General features: G+C 41.4%; 1 protein-coding gene across 1 annotated transcript; it reads left to right on the top strand.

Moving 5' to 3' along the window:
* The first annotated feature begins 2,628 nt into the window (after window positions 1-2,628).
* Window positions 2,629-18,415, top strand: vipr2 (vasoactive intestinal peptide receptor 2). Its single transcript, XM_061840133.1, has 13 exons — window positions 2,629-2,679; window positions 5,599-5,704; window positions 7,453-7,566; window positions 7,641-7,732; window positions 10,107-10,204; window positions 11,906-12,038; window positions 12,319-12,469; window positions 15,407-15,467; window positions 15,803-15,872; window positions 16,104-16,195; window positions 16,782-16,911; window positions 17,388-17,429; window positions 18,111-18,415. The coding sequence occupies exons 1-13, from the start codon at window positions 2,629-2,631 to the stop codon at window positions 18,282-18,284; spliced, it is 1,314 nt and encodes a 437-aa protein (XP_061696117.1). The 3' UTR covers window positions 18,285-18,415.
* The last annotated feature ends 273 nt before the right edge of the window (window positions 18,416-18,688 follow it).

Raw genomic sequence — 18,688 nt, 5'->3', positions numbered from 1 at the left:
CTGCAAATACTTTTCAACCTATATTCGGGTGAATACATGACAAAGACATGATGTACATCCATCCATTCTCAATCCCACATATCCTATTCAGACTCACGGGATGCTGGAGTTAATCCCAGTCAACTTCAAGAAAATTGCGAACTCCACCGTACACTAGTCAGCAGTCAGTCACAGGGCACATATAGAGCTTGTGCGCGTGACATCACCATTTTCACGGCGCCGTATTGCCAGTCAAAAAGAGCTGCTCGACAGTATGGGGGACATTGAACCGGAGCAGAAAATTCACAATGCCCGAGACTTGTTGTGCTGTTTTTTGTTACAACAGACGAGACATGCAAAAAGATCATTCCAGAGAATACCATCTGAAAAGAACAGAAAAGACCGATGGATTTTGGCAATTAAACATTATGAATGGTGCGCAATCAAATCCACACGACTGTGTAGCGATCATTTCATTTCAGGTAGGAATTCTTCAGAGATGCACAAGCTCTATAGCATGGACAACCATTTTCACTCACATTCACAGACAGCGAGTAGGAACTGAACCCATGCCGCCTGCACTGAAATCAGGTGAATGTACCACTAGAGCATCAGTGACCAAGGCAAAATATTTAAAGATCAAATTGATAATTGCTTCTTTTGTTTTGCATTTTTTGTTGTTGTTTGTTTTTGCAATGCTGTTTCATTTGGAATTTAATGCCTGGAACATATTTAAAAAAAACTAGGACAGACGCGAAGTGAAAAATTGTATTCTCATCTGACAAGTCCACTTTTCATATTTTTATCTGGAAATCACGGAGGTCCTGTCTTCTGGGCCAAAGAGTAAAAGTTTCATTCGGATAGTTATCAATGCAAAGTTAAAAAGCCACAATCTGTGATGGTATGGGGGTGTGTTCGGAGCAATGGCATTGGTATCTTCCACATCTTTGAAGGCACTATGAATGCTGAAAGGTGCATAAAGGTTTTGGAGACATATATGCTGCCATCCAAGCAACATTTCTTTCAGGGACATTCTTATTTATTTCAGCAAGACAATGCGAAGCCACATTCTGCACATTACAGTAAGCAGGCCAATGAACATTTTCTATCGGTGCTCTGGTACTCTTGTAGTATTCTGCTTTAACCAACTGGGACAGGTACTAAAGCAGAACCACCAAAGATGTCTACCCTGTGGCACCTTAATAAACATACAGTATCTTTCCATTGTAATGAATATTGTGTAGCAACATATTATGTGATAAATGTTGCCCACTTGACGTCCAATGCTTCCAAGATTGTCATTTAACCCACCTTTGGATGGTTTACATTAGGGGATGTTGTCTTTTGTGATTAAGGGTTATACAAATAAACTTGACTTGAGTGGACAACAGAGTGGCTTGGTTGTAAAAAAATGTGAGCACTACACTAACCCACCAGCGATCTAGGCCTGTCTCCCATTGGAAATGTGTCGCACATTATGAAGAAAAAATTGACAACAGAGACCCTGGACTGTTGAACAGCTTATATTGTACATGAAGCAAGAATAGGAAAGATTTCCACCCACAAAGCTTCAACGATTAGTCTTCTGACTTCCCAAATGCTTCTTGATTGTTGTTAAAAGGAAAGGTGATGTAACACGGTGGTAAACATGTCCCTATCCTCACTTTTTTGGATCATGTTGCAGACATCAATTCAAAATGAAGAGAATTTTTGCATATTTTTGCTCTCTCGTGTACCGACCTCCACCTTCCTCCTGACCTGCCTTTTATGCCTGCCGGTTATATTACTGCTGCCTCCGTGGACTACCTGTTGGTCTTTTGACATCAGACTAAATAAAGACACTTCCCGATCTGCTCCTGAGTCTGCCGAGTCATGTATATGAGTTCAATTCCGTGTTGTGGTCTGGTCATGACACACACAAACAAAATAGTTACAAAAAGTGGACACATAGGTTAATTATACACTTTCTCCTATCTAATATTAAAGCATTTATTTGTTCTGTCTTTCTATCGTTTCACGGCACTGCCATTGATCGATGAACAAATGTATTTTTTTTGTTGTAAATAAATGATACATTGACCATTTAAGGGAAATTTGATATTTTCCCACAGCACACCACAAGAGCTCTCACAACACACTGGTTGGGAAAAACACAGCGTACCAACTTCATTGTTAGTGGGGTTTGGACAATTAGGATGCTATTATTAGTACTTTTTTTTTAAAAAGTGTTACAACTTTTGAGAGTCTGGATCAGAGTCTGCCTTTTCTACCCATTTTATTAGGGAAACATGAATTAAGACACGTGTTCATAGTTACATGCCTCATTACAGAATCAATTAAACTCATATCTCAAGCTACTGTAATAACGTGTATTTCCGTTAAATATATTTTCAGATAACTAAACAATGGTTACTTCCGATTACAGTTTTATTTTGAAAGGTCAAACAAGAAGTGTTTTAGCTCATTTTCGAAAATTGACACCTGCATCTTGCGTGCAGGTTCCGCTGCATGGAAAGACGTCTAAGTCCTTATCCCACTGGACCTCTTTGAGTTTTTGTAGGATACAAATTGAAAACACCTTTTTAGACTAAAAAATATTAATTACATTTAATGGTTACCCACATTGCCTGTCTGGACTAAAGAGCAAAGATGCAAAGTTTTATTTTGTTTCTGACGTTTTTCTCCGCGTCTTTGCTGATGGTGAGTTTACTGCTAGTTGGATTTTCTGTCGTCCTAGTCTTGAGAATACAGCATTATGACTCTTGAACGGAAGCCTGGAAAAAACGAAATATAATAATTATTGCATACAACCTGTGAACCAAAAAAATACATTAATCGGTCAGTTCATTGGGTACACCAACTACAATTCAGGGTTTTATTAAGACAGCTATGATCAATTTCTTTGGATTGACACTTTTCAGGATATGTATGATTGAGCTTTTACAAGTGCACCGTTTCTAATATTTACAGTAATTTGCCAAAATGGAATGATATAAAGTCTGCACCACTGCACGCGTCGTTTACTTTGGAGAATCTGTGATGAGCACAGAAGTCCAATAACAGAACACTTCTCAGGTTCTGAGCAGGGGAGGCAAAAACAGTTTTGCCATACTTTTTGCTTCAATTCAATTAACTTTGTGCTGGTCCAACTGGGTCGCTGATTGTCTAGATGTACACTCGACCCTTGTGAGGATAGTCATCTTGGAAAATGGATGGATGCTCCATCTAGTGTGTGTACCTTGGCCACCTGGATGCAATAAAACATTTATCCATCCATTTTCTGTACCACTTATCCTCACAAGAGATGCCAGCGTCGTGGGTGTGCTGGAGCATGTCACAGCTATTTTTGAGAAACAGGCCGGAACTGGTCGCCAGCGAATCGCAGGGCACATATAAACAAACAACCACTCATACTCACATTCACGCCGACAGGAAATTTAGAATCTTTAGTCAACTTAACATGCATCTTTTTGGAATGCGGGAGGAAACCGGAGTGCCTGGAGAAAACCCACAGATGCACGAGAAGAACATGTAAATGAATAAAATAAAACACACAACACCAATAAAACACGTATATACAGATGCTTATGCAGACAGTCACAACTCTTTAGTAAGGTGCCGTAATATTACTCGTTCTTTGCTGAAAGAATGAATTCTTTTCCTGTGAGTATTATAGTACAATATGTATTTATGCAGTATTAATATGTAATTAAAGTAGAAAATTGACCAGGTGACAGCTCATCCCTTCAAAAATTTGTTAGTTTGGTCACTGGACATCGATACACCATTGTGGTATCAAAAGTGAGTAGTTGACAAGCGATGGTAAGACTGAATAAAGCATGGTTGATTCTAAAAATAGGAAAAGTGAGATACAAAACACAAAAATGGTTCCAGCAGGCAGCATTTCATTTCATGTTGTTGACAGCCGCACAACAAGATGTGAAAGTACTTCCCTGATGACATCAATCACTCTGTTTGTGTGTGTGTGTGTGTGTGTGTTTGTGTGTGTGCGTGCAAGCGGCATCTCATCAAGATTCGCAGCATGAACCACACAAGCATTTTCGCCACAAAATGGGAAATTACACTTGGTCAAATCGATTCTCGTGTCACCCTGACGTTTCTGGCGGCACGACGAACAAGTGTTCAAGCACATCTGATTCACAGTTCCAAGGTTGGTTGTTCAAATTCGGGTTCGGGCTTTTCTGTGTGGAATTCGCATGTTTGCCAGAGTTCCCAGAGAAAAGCCAGGCAAATGTCGGTTGTCCGCCTTCAGGGTAGGGTTTCAAACATGGATGTCAAGCCAAGTGTATGGTCTCAGATAAGGGTTTCAGGACATGGGCTAGGGTTTTAAACAAGGATTGGGTTTCAAATTAGGGTTTCAAGCAAGGGTTAGGGATGATACAAGTCAATGAGTAATAATAATCAAATATTCCAGACATTCACTGACGTGTAACTTCAAGACTTATGAACTTTCCTTGTCTAACAATAACTAGTGTAGGCTGAGTGAGTCATGAGTGGATTTATGATTGTCACCATGGCAACAATTTTTCTTTCAACTCTCAAGGTTAGACATACATAACAACCAATTACTATGATGCCATGTGTGTGTGCGTGTGTTTGTGGTGTATTATATTATATTCTGTCACAAACCTCTGGTGCGGGGCTGGACCCAAATGCAGGACTCCGGGACAAGGACATGACATTTGTTCTCACAAAACTGTCCAGTCATTACACATAGTAGATATCAAGGAAAATGGAAAAAAAGCTTCCTATCTTATAAATGTATGCCGCCATCTCCCAAAAAATACAAGAAACAGATTTTTATTTGATCAAATCTTTTAAAATCCATCAAGTCATCCAATTTCTGCATTGCTTATGCTCACTCGGGTCACTGGCATGCTGGAGCCCAAGAAATGTGGAATTTATACAATTTGTAATAAAAACATTACAAATATAAAATTTCAAAATGTATAATTTCTTTATCTTTACAAAGGAAATAAAAAAACCTTGAAATCTGTACAATTTTTAGAATATTAAATACGACTTTTGAAAAGGGGAATTCCTTTTTTAAAATGTCATATTCATTTTTATAACCAAAAATGTTTCAAAAATATCTGGTTTGCGCCTTTTCAAGTTAAGGAATAAGGGGACAATATATATATATTTAGATGATATATTTTTACCAAGGATTTTACATGTGGGGGTTTCTTTTACAATTTTTTTTTAACTATTTGGTCCATTTTTCAAGCCACTCATCCTCATAAGGGTTGCGTGAGTGCCAGAGCCTATTGCAGCTGACATTGAGCGAAAGGCAAACTACACCCTGAACTGGTCGCTGGTCAGTCGAAAGGCACAAAAACTAATTTGAGTACATTGAATAAAAACAAAACATTTAAAAATGTATAAAGTAATATTTTCAATGTTTTAAAATACAAACATTTAATTAAATTCATTGTAGAAATGCACAAACACACAAATGCACGTGATGCACACAACGCATGAAACTGTGATGTTAAAGTTGATTTTCCTTCCATCTGTTCCACATTATCATTTTTTTCAGCACAATAATCCAATTCTGATGTTGATTATTTGTGGTGCCCCCACCCTACCCCACAACAGGCTTGTGGACACCACCCCACTTGCAACTTCCTTGTGGAGGTGGAGAAAGATCACACTGAGTGTGTAAAGAGACTCAAGGAGGAAGCGAGACAAGCGGCACACAAAGGTACGAACAACTATAACCGGGTTCACATTTTGGACATGAGCAGCTTGAAATTGATGACAGTGCATACACTGATTGACAAGATTCTCACAATATCCAAAAAGTATGCCTCTTTGTGCGACTGCTGATTATTTGGCATTATTCTGCTAGAGGGAGGGATATAATCTGAGCAATGTTCAGTTTGAAATGTAATCTGTTCCTAGTAATCTGTGTGTGCTCTCCCCAGACGTTAAATTGGCTTTTGCAAATTGAAGGCACCTATTTATTTATTTGTTTGTTTATTTATTTATTTACTTACTTACTTATGTATCAGTACTCCTATTAGATGATTTATGATATAAATCCAAGAATGTCTCTGCTGGGATTCATTTCAAGATGAATGATTGGGAATTTGGGATCATTAATGTCACTGAGTCATCCACTCAGTGACTCACTGATAAACACGATACCGTTGCATGAATACTAAGAGTATATTGCACATTACAATAGAATAGATTAGAGCAGAAAAGCCTTTTTGTCATTGGAGTACACAAAAAAATTGGAATGTTGCGCATTGATGTGACACAAAGAAAAGGGAAGGAAAGCACAAACAAGGACAATATGAAAATGAAATCATAAAATAGTGTGCATAATGCATGAAAAGCAATGAAGAAACAAAATAAAAACATGATGAATAAAAAGAAATACCACAGACCCCGCATATTTGTGTTCCAGCACCCACAGTTACACCTAATTGTGTATTCAGGAGAAAAAAAATACAAAACATTTTTTTTAACTAACGTGTTTCTTGTTGAAAACATTATTGGTAGTGGGCTGTACGGTGGATCAGCCGGTAAAGCGCTGGGCTCACAGTTCTGAGGAGGTGGGTTCAATCCCGGCACCGCCTGTATGCATTTTGCATGTTCTCCCCGTGCCTGCATGGGTTTTCTCTGGGCACTCCGGTTTCCTCCCACATCCCCAAAACATGCAATATTAATTGGACACTCTAAATTGCCCCGAGGTGTGATTGTGAGTGTGGCTGTTTGTCTCCATGTGCCCTGCAATTGGCTGGCAACCAGTTCAGGGTGTACTGTACCTCTTGCGCAAAGATAGGTGGGGTTGGCTCCAGCACTCCCTGCGACCCTTGTGAGGATGAGCAGCTAAGAAAATGGATGGATGGATGGATGGATGGATGGATGGATGGATGGATGGGCATTATTGGTCATGTTTCACCATTTATTCAACAAAAAAATGATTCATTTTGGGGTGGAAATAACGCCATGCTTTTAATTGAAAATTCCTTATTATGTACATGGACACAGGAGCAGCAATAATATTAGTCGTTCTTCTCAGAGGTTAAAAAATAATATAGAGGACCCATGCACATTCATGGTTTTGCATCTGCACAGCCCCGGACCAAGTGAGGATAAGTTGGACAGAAAATAGATGGATGGATTATTGGTATTTGCAAATTCAATAATTTACTGCTTTTGGGGCGGAAACTGTGCAGAAAGGTAAATTGATATTTGTGTTATGAGTGTTTTCACTTAAAAGTGTGTTCATGGAACAAATTCTTCTCGTTTCTCAAGACATCACCATACCAAAGTGATATTTAAAAAAGGAAAACATTTGGGATCAAGGGACAGAGCCAAGATAGCACAACTGTCTTGAAAATGTGTGATTTCGTCTTGTGTGATTGTGTTTCAAAGCATTTGAGTGTAGGTGATTCGAATTGGTTGTCAATCGTTGTCTGATTGGTTTTGTACGATCAGAAGGAGGCTGCAAAGGCACCTGGGATAACATCACGTGCTGGGAACACACCGAGATTGGCCAGACTGCCACCATACCTTGTCCGCGCTTCCTCACCACAGTTTTTGGCACCAACGGTAAAGTCCGACCAGGACCGGCACCTCCTCGTCATCCTGCTCCTTCTTCTTTTCATTATCAACACCTCGTGCAGGGAACATCAGCAGGAAGTGCACTACATCCGGATGGTCCGAGGTGTACCCTAACATAACCAGTGCGTGTGGTTCGAACACTAATCAGGACAAGGTGCGTTCAGGGACTTCATTGACTTTAGCTGGTAAATGACTTCATTGAATCAAAATGCTCAGTTGACACTGCACATTTGAGAGTAGCCTCAAATCAGATGACAATATTGAAACGATTTACTATCAGAGGGGATTTCCCTGATTGGGCCTGACATATTTTGTCGAGAATAACAAAACCTGGTGGCATGGTAGAGCAGCTGGAAAGTGTTGGCCTCACAGTTTAGAGGACCAGGGTTCAATCCCAGCCCTCCATGTGTGGAGTTTGCATGTTCTCCCCATGCCTGCGTGGGTTTTCTCCGGGTATTCCGGTTTCCTCCCACATCCCCAAAACATGCACAATAGGTTTATTGAAGACTCTAAATTGCCCGTAGCTGTGAACTTCAGTGTGAATGGTTGTTTATTTATATTGTATGTGTCCTGCAACTAGCTGGCAACCAACTCACGGTGTAGCGCGTCTTTTGCCCAAATTCAGCTGGGATAGGCACCACCTCACCCGTGACCCTAGTGAGGATAAGCAGGATGGAAAATGGATGGATGAATAATGCATTGGCAAACATTTGCTCAAGAAGCGGCATCATCGTATTGTTGTTTTTTTTGGACAAGACTTCCTTCTCTACTAATTGCAGCTCCCTGACACAGTTCTGGGTTCAATTCAGTTCAGTTGGGGTCACTGATGTGTTGTCATGAATTCACCCTTGTGTTTGTTCACTTAACTGAAGGAATTACTACATTGTGATACTCACACAAGGGAGAGGAGCACAAGTTTCGATCCACAAACCCAATTGCGATGCTAAGCTAATGTAGTATCCAAAAGACAGTCAGCACATCACTTGAAAATGTTTTCGGCTGACACAAACATTGTGACCATAGCTTGCAGCTACTTAGCTTGGTTAGCGTAGCATAGTTGTGAGCACCATTGTTGTCATTTTCGCAGTTATTTTAGCAATGTTGCTATGACCACTCTTGCCATAACCACTACTACTATCATACAATAATTGGTTTTGGCATCAGATTTAAAGGGGAAATCCACTGCTTTGCATTAACAATGTATCTAATTGGCCGTGTAATATGTACCCTATTTTGACAATGTGATGTTAAATCCTCTCTTATTTAATAGTGTTTTGAGAAGATTTTTATCGACAACTACGAATTTTCAGGGGCACTGCCATTTTCGCGAGTGACGTGTACCATGTCGCAACAAAGGCTCAATTACATGGGACACTATTATGCCCAGCACTGATTTCTCTGATTCATTCTCATCTGATGAAGAAATAGCAGTATCGGTTGATTGGGAAGACAGAGGAATACTTCCATACAGATTTGAACCTGTGGCTGTAATTAATGTTGAATCTTTGGATGGTTCTTCGGACGAAATGACGTGGAGTCAGACTACTCGGAGGCCTACATAAGTGCCTAAACAAAGGCCCCCAGACCTCCGGGCCGGCAGACATGAACGGTTCTTCGGGCGGAAATGACGCGGAGTCTGACGAGCAAGCTCCGGCGGCGGGCCGCAAGGCGAGCTTCCAGGTAGCGGAGGCCGTTATCGCCGAAGCTAGGCTGAAGGCCTCCGCCACCACTAAAAATCTGGTAAAGGCCTTCACCACCACTGAAGCTCTGTTAAAGGCCTCCGCCACCGCCGAAGGCGAGCCGCGAGCTCCGGTGGCGGGCCGCGAGCTGAGCTTCAACGTCCGGGGAGGCCGTTAGCCGAGCTTTGGCAGCGGTAGAGGCTTTTAGCCAGGCTTCGGCGTCCGGGGAGGCCGTTAGCCGAACTTTGGCGTCGACTGAGACCTTTAGCCAAGCTTCGCCGCTGGAGCTCGGTCATCAGATTCTGCGTCATTCCTGTCTGAAGAACCATCCGCGGCTGCCGGCCCGGAGCTCCGGGGGCCTTTGTTTACACACTTAGTTCCCGCGCGTAGGCCTCCGAGTAGTCAGACTCCGCATCATTCCACCCAAGAACAATCCAGATATTCAACATTTAGACTCACAGGTTCAAATCTGTATGGAAGCATTCCTCCGTCTTCCCGATCAACCGATACTAATATTTCTTTATCACATGAGGATAAATCAGAGAAATCAGCGCTGGGCATAAATGGTGTCCCATGTAATCCAGCGTTTGAAACAGCATGGTACACATCACATATGCCCACGTAGATCATGTGACTCGCGAAAACGGCAGCGCCGCTGAAAATTCGTAATTGTCGATAAAAACCTTCTCAAAACACTAATGAATGAGAGAGGATTGAACATCACATTGTCAAAATAGAGTACATATTACATGACCTATTGGATACACTGTTCATGCAAAGCTCTGGATTTCCCCTTTAATATTGTTCACACCTTTGTAACATTTTGTAAGAGAGTGTGTGTGATTTCAGCTGGTCTTCTACGTGCTGGTGCAGACATTGTACACGCTGGGTCACAGCCTGTCCCTTATCTTTCTCACCACCGGGAGTGCTGTCCTTTGCTTCTTCAGGTGAGACAAAAACTTTTCATTGTCCTCCTTCACAGCAGAGGGTGCAGATGAGCTTTGTAAGCTGTTTCAAACAAATGACAAAAGGATTGGGACGCTTACAGGAAGTGAGAAGAAAACGTGGACCACAGTTTTTGCAGCATCAACAGTAAGTGAAGAACAATATTAGGACACATAAGTGAAGAAAAATTGGACATGTGAAGAATTTACCTTCCCAAAAACTTTTGGGGCAAAACCGGGAGTGATTAGGTGAAAATTTGACTTGTTTTGCGACGTTGGCAGGAAAAAAAGTACAGAAAATCCAGATAAAAGTTATGGGACACCAACAGAAGGTCAGGAAAATGCAAAGCTTGACAAATATATCGGCGCACATACACTTAGTGAAGAAAATTTACATTTTAGCTCAAAGTATTGAGCCACATGGACCCTCCAAGCATCCAATTGCCCCAAATATCTTGATAAGAAAAACTATTTAAATTTAGTTGTCACATCTTACTCCTGATGATTCATTTGCATATTTTCCATATGTAGTATTTCTGGAAGGAAGCCAAATCCAGATTCTTGTGTTGAAGGAGATCACAGTGATGAGCTGAATGTGTGACATCACTCATCCATTATTTTCACGCAGGATTAGGAAAAGAGAGATGAACATTTGATTGTGTAGGAAATGAAAAGAGGCTGCCGTTTGCAAAACAGCCTCTGAAATCTCAAAGTTGTCCTTAGTTTGACACCCTGAGGTAAACCTGCCTCATATTACGAGAGATTAACAGAGGCCCTATGATAGGCTTCTCACTTCCTGTTTGTGTATAAATAGTGTATTTTCAGTGCGTGGGTGTGTGTTGCTTCAAGTGTTGAGCAGGTTTGCTGGGGAAGGGAAAATAAGTTATTGAGGGGATTTTTTTTAATGGAAATATTGAATGATTTGAGATACAACGCTGTATGGTGACAGTGAACTCATTTCACAGCAATGTTTTTTGTTCAAAAAAAGAGGCTACAAGATGTTTACTGCTCCTCCCAGATGAAGCATACAGTACTATCAATCCAAACATAAATCGAAGACAAATACATGTTTTGTATGTATAACCAAACAAAGTTGCCTTAAGAATGCCCTGCTAGATTCATGCAAACATAAAATATAAAAGGCAAGTTACACGCTAACGATTTGCACAGATAGTCACGGTTGTAGAACTCTTCAAGCGAGGGATATTTGAACACGAAACGTTGAGCAACACTTCAACAGACATCACAAGACGCACAGGCATATATTCTTTATCCTTGCAAAGAAAAACTAAAATTAGTTCATTTTACCGAAGCCATACGTTTGTATTGCACTCCCCTCGGGTGGCCAAAGTGCGCATAGCAGAAGATGCGCAAAGGACAATGTCCCTTGAATGCAGGACAAAAAAAGGAAAAAAATGTAATCAATTACATTCTATATACAGTCAATATGTCATTATTGTTTTTACAAATGACATAAAATTGGAATTAATAAAAGAGAGTGCTATATTTCTCACTGAAAAAACACATTACCAAAATGCTGAGTTTTTGGGAAGAGTCTCAAACACATTAATAACGTTTCTATTAATTTCAATGGGGAAAGATGACTTGAGATAAGAGTGTGTTTGGCATGGTTGTGAAACAATTGAAATTAGTATCCCATGGCAGCATGTACTGTAACGATGACAGCTGTAATTTGGCGCACAGGAAGCTGCACTGCACTAGGAATTCCATCCACCTCAACCTTTTCCTGTCTTTCATTCTGCGGGCGGGCGCTGTGCTGGTGAAGGACCACTTCCTGTTCGGCCAGGCGGCGCACTGCTCTGCGCAGCCCTCGCTGGTGAGGTGCTTCATTTGGTTCACTCATTAGAAAGAGTAACTCAGACACTGCTTTGCTTGCTCATTTGCGTCTTTCCTCTTTGTAGCAAAGACTAATCTCGAAAGTGTTCTTGGTGGATTGTGAAATCCTCCAACGGGGAAGGCTGAGCCGTCTTCTGATGAGTGTTGAAACGGATAAGCATCATAGCCTCATTAACGATGTGTGTGTGTGTGTGTGTGTGTGTGTGTGTGTGTGTGTGTGTGTGTGTGGGTGTGCGTGTGGGTGTGTGTGCGCATGTCAGGTGGTGTGTCGCGCCAGCTTGGTGTTGTTGCAGTATTTCATCATGGCCAACTTCTTCTGGCTGCTGGTAGAAGCCTTGTACCTCCACACCGTCCTAGTAGCCATGTTTTCGCAGAACACACACTTTATGCTCTACATGCTCATCGGATGGGGTAATCCACATTCCTGTATCTAACCACATAACTTCATTTAATCACATTACTTTACACAGTGTAGTCACATTAATTTATCTAATTGAATTACAAAATCTCATATTACTGTATCTAACCACATTACAATAGCTATCCACATTACAGTGGTGCCTTAAAATACAAGTGTTTCAAGATACAAGCCGCTGTTCGAACAATATTTGCAAGCAAAAACTCTAGATAAGAGTATTGTATAATGCCAGCAAACTTCACAACAAGCAACAATTAGGCCGATAGTGAAAAATTCTTTGAAAATAGGATTCAAGTTGATTATTGGCACTCCTACATTGCTTTAAATTTTGATAGCTTAATGCTAACGCACAATGGGAAACCCCACTGACAGGCTAACAAATAGAATTATGTTATAACCCTGCGAGCAAGGATTCCTTGAACACAAATGGTAAAGCGACACATGTACGCGGGTAATATAACATAATATATGTAATATTCCAAGGCCAATTTTCTTAAACCTCTGCAAAGAACAACTAAGATAATTTTTCCTTACTGAGAAGTTATGATCATCTTCTTTTATCTATATGTTAGGCTTTAAATCCCGGACCTGCCTGTGTGGAGTTTATATGTTCTCTTCGTGCCTGCATGGGTTTTCTCTGGGTACTCCAGTTTCCTCACCCATCCCAAAAACATGCGTGGCAGGTTGATTGAAGGCTCTAAATTCCCTGAAGGTGTTAATGTGAATGCAAATGGTTGTTTCCACGTGCTCTGCGATTGACTGGCGACCAATTCAGAGTGTGGGATGGGCTCCAGCATGCCTGTGAGCCTAGTGTGGAAAAGCAATACAGAACATGGGCGGATGGGTGTATTATACTCCCCTCGGGTGGTTAACGAGTATGGGGACAGTCCATCCATTTTCTTAGCCGCTTATCCTCACAAGGGTTGCGGGAGTGCTGGAGCCTATCCAAGCTGTCAACGGGCAGGAGGCGGGGTACACCCTGAAATGGTTGCCAGCCAATCACAGAGCACATCGAGACAAACAGCCACACTCACAATCACACCTAGGGACAATTTAGAGTCACCTACACTCAAATGCTTTGGAACACAATCGCACAAGACGAAATCACAAATTTTCAAGACAGTTGTGCTATCTTGGCTCTGTCCCTTGATCCCAATTTTTTTCCTTTTTTAATGATCACTTTGGTACGGTGATGTCTTGAGATACGAGTAGAATTTGTTCCATGAACACACTTTTAAAAGAAAACACTCATAACACAAATATCAACTTACCTTTCTGCGCAGGTTCCACCCCAAAAGCAGTAAATTATTGAATTTGCAAATACCAATCATCCATCCATCTATTTTCTGATGAGCTGAATGTGTGACATCACTCGTCCATCATTGTCCATTATTATTGTATTTTCTCACTTGGTTCGGGGCTGTGCAGATGCAAAACCATGAATGTGCATGGGTCCGCTATATTATTTTTTAACCTCTGAGAAGAACGACTAATAATATCGCTGCTCCTGTCTCCATGTATATAATAAGGAATTTCCAATTAAAAGCGTGGCGTTATTTCCACCCCAAAATAATTGTTTTGTTGAATAAATGGTGAAACACGACCAATAATGCCCATCCATCCATCCATCCATCCATCCATCCATCCATCCATTTTCTTAGCTGCTCATCCTCACAAGGGTCGCAGGGAGTGCTGGAGCCAACCCCACCTATCTTTGGGCAAGAGTTACGGTACACCCTGAACTGGTTACCCGCCAATCACAGGGCACATCGAGACAAACAGCCGTACTCACAATCACACCTAGAGGCAATTTAGAGTGTCCAGTTAATATTGCGTGTTTTTGGGGGAAACCGGACTGCCTGGAGAAAACCCGTTGCAGGCACGGGGAGAACATGCAAACTCCACACAGGGAGAGCTGGGATTGAACCCTGGTCCTCAGAACTGTGAGGCCAACGCTTTCCAGCTGCTCCACTGTGTCGCCTATGGGGAAAATCAATTTCATGTACAGTAAAGAAAGTAAGTATTTGAACACCCTGCTATATTGCAGATTCTCCCACTTAGAAATCATGGAGGGGTCTGAAATTGTCATCGTAGGTGCATGTCCACTGTGATGGAGATAATCTAAAAAGAAAAATACAGAAATCACATGTGCAGAAAAATACCCCCAAAGCATGATGCTACCACCCCCATGGTTCACAGTAGGGATGGTGTTCTTGGAATGAAACTCATCATTCATTGATATCTTGCATGGGGCTTCACTCCGATTTTATATTGACAGCAATGTTTAGCTTCTTCCATTTCCTAATGATTTCTCCAACAGTAGACCTTTTTTCACCAAGCTGCTTGGCAATTTCTCCGGAGCCCTTTCCAGCTGTGTGGAGTTGTACAATTTTGTCTCTGGTGTCTTTGGACACCTCTTTGGTCTTGGCCATGTTACAAGTTTGAGTCTTACTGATTGTATTTTGTGGACAAGTGTCTTTATGCAGCTAACGGCGTCACACAGGTGCATCTGATTCAGGATAATACTTAGAGTGGTGGTGGACTTTTAAAGACGGACTAACAGGTCTTTAAGGGTCAGTATTCTAGCTGATTGACAGATGTTCAAATACTTATTTGCAGCTGTATCACGCAAATGAATCGTTAAAAAATTATACATTGTAATTTCTGGATTTTTTTTTAGATTATCTCTCTCACAGTGGACATGCTCCTACGATGAAAATTTCAGACCCTTCCATGATTTCTAAGTGGGAGAACTTGCAATATAGCAGGGTGCTGAAATACTTATTTTCTTTTTTAATTGAGTAAGGAGCTTAGTCACTCACTCAGTGAATTAAACTCATAAGTGAAGGTGCTGCTCTACACTGTATTATTGCTTTATTTGCATTGAAATGATCCAAAGCAGTGAGATATTTGATCCATATTCGATGCAGGAATCCCAAGCGTCATCGTGCTCACATGGATGCTGATGAGGATTTATCTGGAGGACACAGGGTGAGTGACAGCCCACAGTAGCCAATTCCAGGAGAGGAGGTGGGGGGAATAATAACTGTCCCAGGGCCCTTGGCCTTCTTGGGGATCATGGCTGTCCTTCAGCTCTGGTAGCATCCCCCCCTTGCCCTTCTTGACTAATTATTTTTGAAGGGGACCCTTTTTCAAGGTGCTGTTTCAGGGGAGCATGATCTGTGACTACTTTTCTGCATGCTTTTTTTTCTGAATGTTGTGGTGTGATGCCTCACGTCGTTGCACACTTGATCTGAAACAGAGTGTCGGTGTAATTAAGCAATTGCTCCTTTTTTAATGAGCTAAATGTGTGCTATTATTGTCAGGTGCTGGGAGAGGAATGACAACCCAATCCCTAACTGGGTCATCAATGGACCTATTGGACTGTCGATTGTGGTAGGAGGAAAATTATAGCAAATTTGCATTATGTTTTTCTTAATTAATAAATTTGCGTGTAGAAACTAGAACTGTGATGAAAATATACTAAACGCCTGTTTAGTTAGTAGACCTCGTGTGCTGCATTCTGCGTCTGCTCTGTACAATTTCCTCTCTTCCAGAACCAGATTATTATTATTGTGGCTCATTTCTTCATATGTTCTTATGGTTCTTCTTCATGGATTTTTTAAGGTCAATTTCCTGCTCTTTATCCGCATCATTCGCATCTTGATGAAGAAGCTGCAGTGTCCCGATCTGGGTGGCGGCGATCACTTGCAATACAGGTCGGTACCTCGTCTCACGTAGCCAGACTTAATCTATTTTTGTGTTCTCTCCTCTGGGCAGATGGCACGCTCTGGATAGGTTTGGCATTTGAACATTAATGCAGCTAAAATTCTGACTTTTTTTATGCAGAGGTTATCGAATATCATTATGTATTTAAGAATTATAACGAAGTTTTTATGGTGGCACGGTGGCTCAGCTGGTAAAGCGTTGGCTTCACAGTTCTGAGGTCCGGTTTCAATCCCAGACCCGCATGTGTGGAGTTTGCACGTTCTCTCCATTCCTGCGTGGGTTTTCTCTGGGCACTCCGGTTTCCTCCCACATCCCAATAAACATGCAACATTAATTGGAAACTCTAAATTGCCCTAGGTGTGATTGTGAATCCGACTGTTTGTCTCTATTTGCCCTGCGATTGGCCGGCAACTAGTTCAGGGTGCACCCAACCTCCTGCCCGTTGACAGCTGGGATAGGCTCCAGCACTCCTCGTGACCCGAGTGAGGATAAGCGGCTAAGAAAATGGATGGATGGATGAATCCATATAAGAATTCTGTATTGTTTTTTTTGTTTGTTTTGTGTTTTACTTTTCAGGCGGTTGGCCAAGTCGACTCTCCTGCTCATTCCGTTGTTTGGGATCCACTATGTGGTTTTTGTGTCGCTGTCGGAATCCATAGCCGAAGACTACAAGATCTTTTTCGACTTGGCCCTCGGATCTTTCCAGGTGCTCAAACTGACTATTTTGTTTTTGTGAACTAGTTTCTGTTAATTTTTAATCTCATGTGTTACTGAACAGTGATCGGCTGTTTAGCACATCTGCCTCACAGTTTTGAGGACCTGGGTTCAAATCTGGCCTTGCCTATGTGAAGTTTGCATGTTCTCCCCGTGCCTGCCTGGGTTTTCTCCTGACACTCCAGTGTCCTCTCACATCCCAAAAACATGCATTAATTGGAGACTCTAAATTGCCCCTAGGTCTGATTGTGATTGCAAATGGTTGTTTGTATCTATGTGCCATGCGATTGACTGGCAACCAGTTCAGGGTGTACCCTGCCTCCTGCCCGATGACAGCTGGGATAGGCTCCACCACTCCCGTGACCCTTATGAGGATAGGCGGCTCGGAAAATGGATGGATGGATGGATGGATGATGATTTGTTATCATTTTAAACAGTAAATCACTTTTTGCATCTGATGCGTTTCAGGGTCTGGTGGTTGCCATCCTCTACTGTTTCCTCAACAGCGAGGTCTGTATTCCACTTTTCAAAGCAGAGTCCCTATATTGTTCGGAGTTTTAGAGCATTTTGACTGATATTTCAAGACCTACAAACTATGGTCTGTCACAAAAGAAGACTTTCTTTCACCAGAAACTTTTTTTATCTTTGTAATTTCTCAAGTAATCTGCATGCGTTGGTTACAGTAGAAACACAATTTTTCATCCCAAAAGTATAGAAAATGAGCTATTTTTTTCAAAGAAATGTGAACCAGAAGAGAGACTTTTGTGCCATTTTTTTGTTTTCTGACACCTCAAACTATAAAACCAAAACAGGACTAAGAAGTTTTGATGGCAAAATAATCAGTTACAGATACACGACTAAGAAACACATCTTGAGTGACACCGACACTCCACATGGCTCGAGTTGAATTTCATTTGCATTTTTACATGGCGTTCACCATTCACTCCACGCATCACTGCATCATCTTTTCTCACAACCACAACACAGATTTTCTACTACCTACTGCAACATAGTGTATATACAATATATGTATACGAACTGACAAATAGGAATGTCCACGTTAGTGAATGAGTTAAGAGCAACCTTAAATTTTCTAAATTCCTGGTTTATTGCAGTTTATGCCTATACATTCTGGTGGGAAAGTATCCAAGCTTGTATTTTCTGTAAAAGTTGATGTGCACGTGTTTGTAGGTGCAAGGCGAGCTGAAGAGGAAGTGGCGTAGCTTGTGCATGGACTGCAGCCTGAAGCGAGCTCAACGCTTAAGCATCACACTCGCCTCCAAGAAAGGTTCTGAACACACAGTTCACTTTCAACGCGCTTCCAGAACTCAGTCCATCCTCCAGTCTGAGACCACCATGCTGTGACAGACTTATTTTGAAGGTTAACGTAACATCAATTTGAAAACCTGTATTGCTATACGTTGTGGATTTGTATGCGATAATCTCGGGCTGCCTAACATTAAATGTTTCTGAATCGTTCTGAAATGTACTAACCCTCTCTTGCTGACCTGGTTTGGAGCCACTCTGAACCCCCACAGTTATGAGATACGTCCCAGATGCAGCTGCAATAAGTGAACATCTGTGAAAAGAGATCATATAAAAAGGGTTTTAAACTATTTGATCCCTTCCACATATATATATATATATATATATATATATATATATATATATAGAGTTCTATCTAGAGTAAGACATGGTACCATCCATCCATTTTCTTCACTGCTTAGCCTCACGAGGGTTGCAGGGAGTGCTGGAGCCTATCCAAGCTG

Source organism: Syngnathoides biaculeatus, chromosome 13 (assembly GCF_019802595.1).
Source record: "Syngnathoides biaculeatus isolate LvHL_M chromosome 13, ASM1980259v1, whole genome shotgun sequence".
Taxonomy (NCBI): domain Eukaryota; kingdom Metazoa; phylum Chordata; class Actinopteri; order Syngnathiformes; family Syngnathidae; genus Syngnathoides; species Syngnathoides biaculeatus.
Note: the sequence above shows the minus strand (reverse complement) of the source record. Positions and strands in the feature narration are given on the sequence as shown.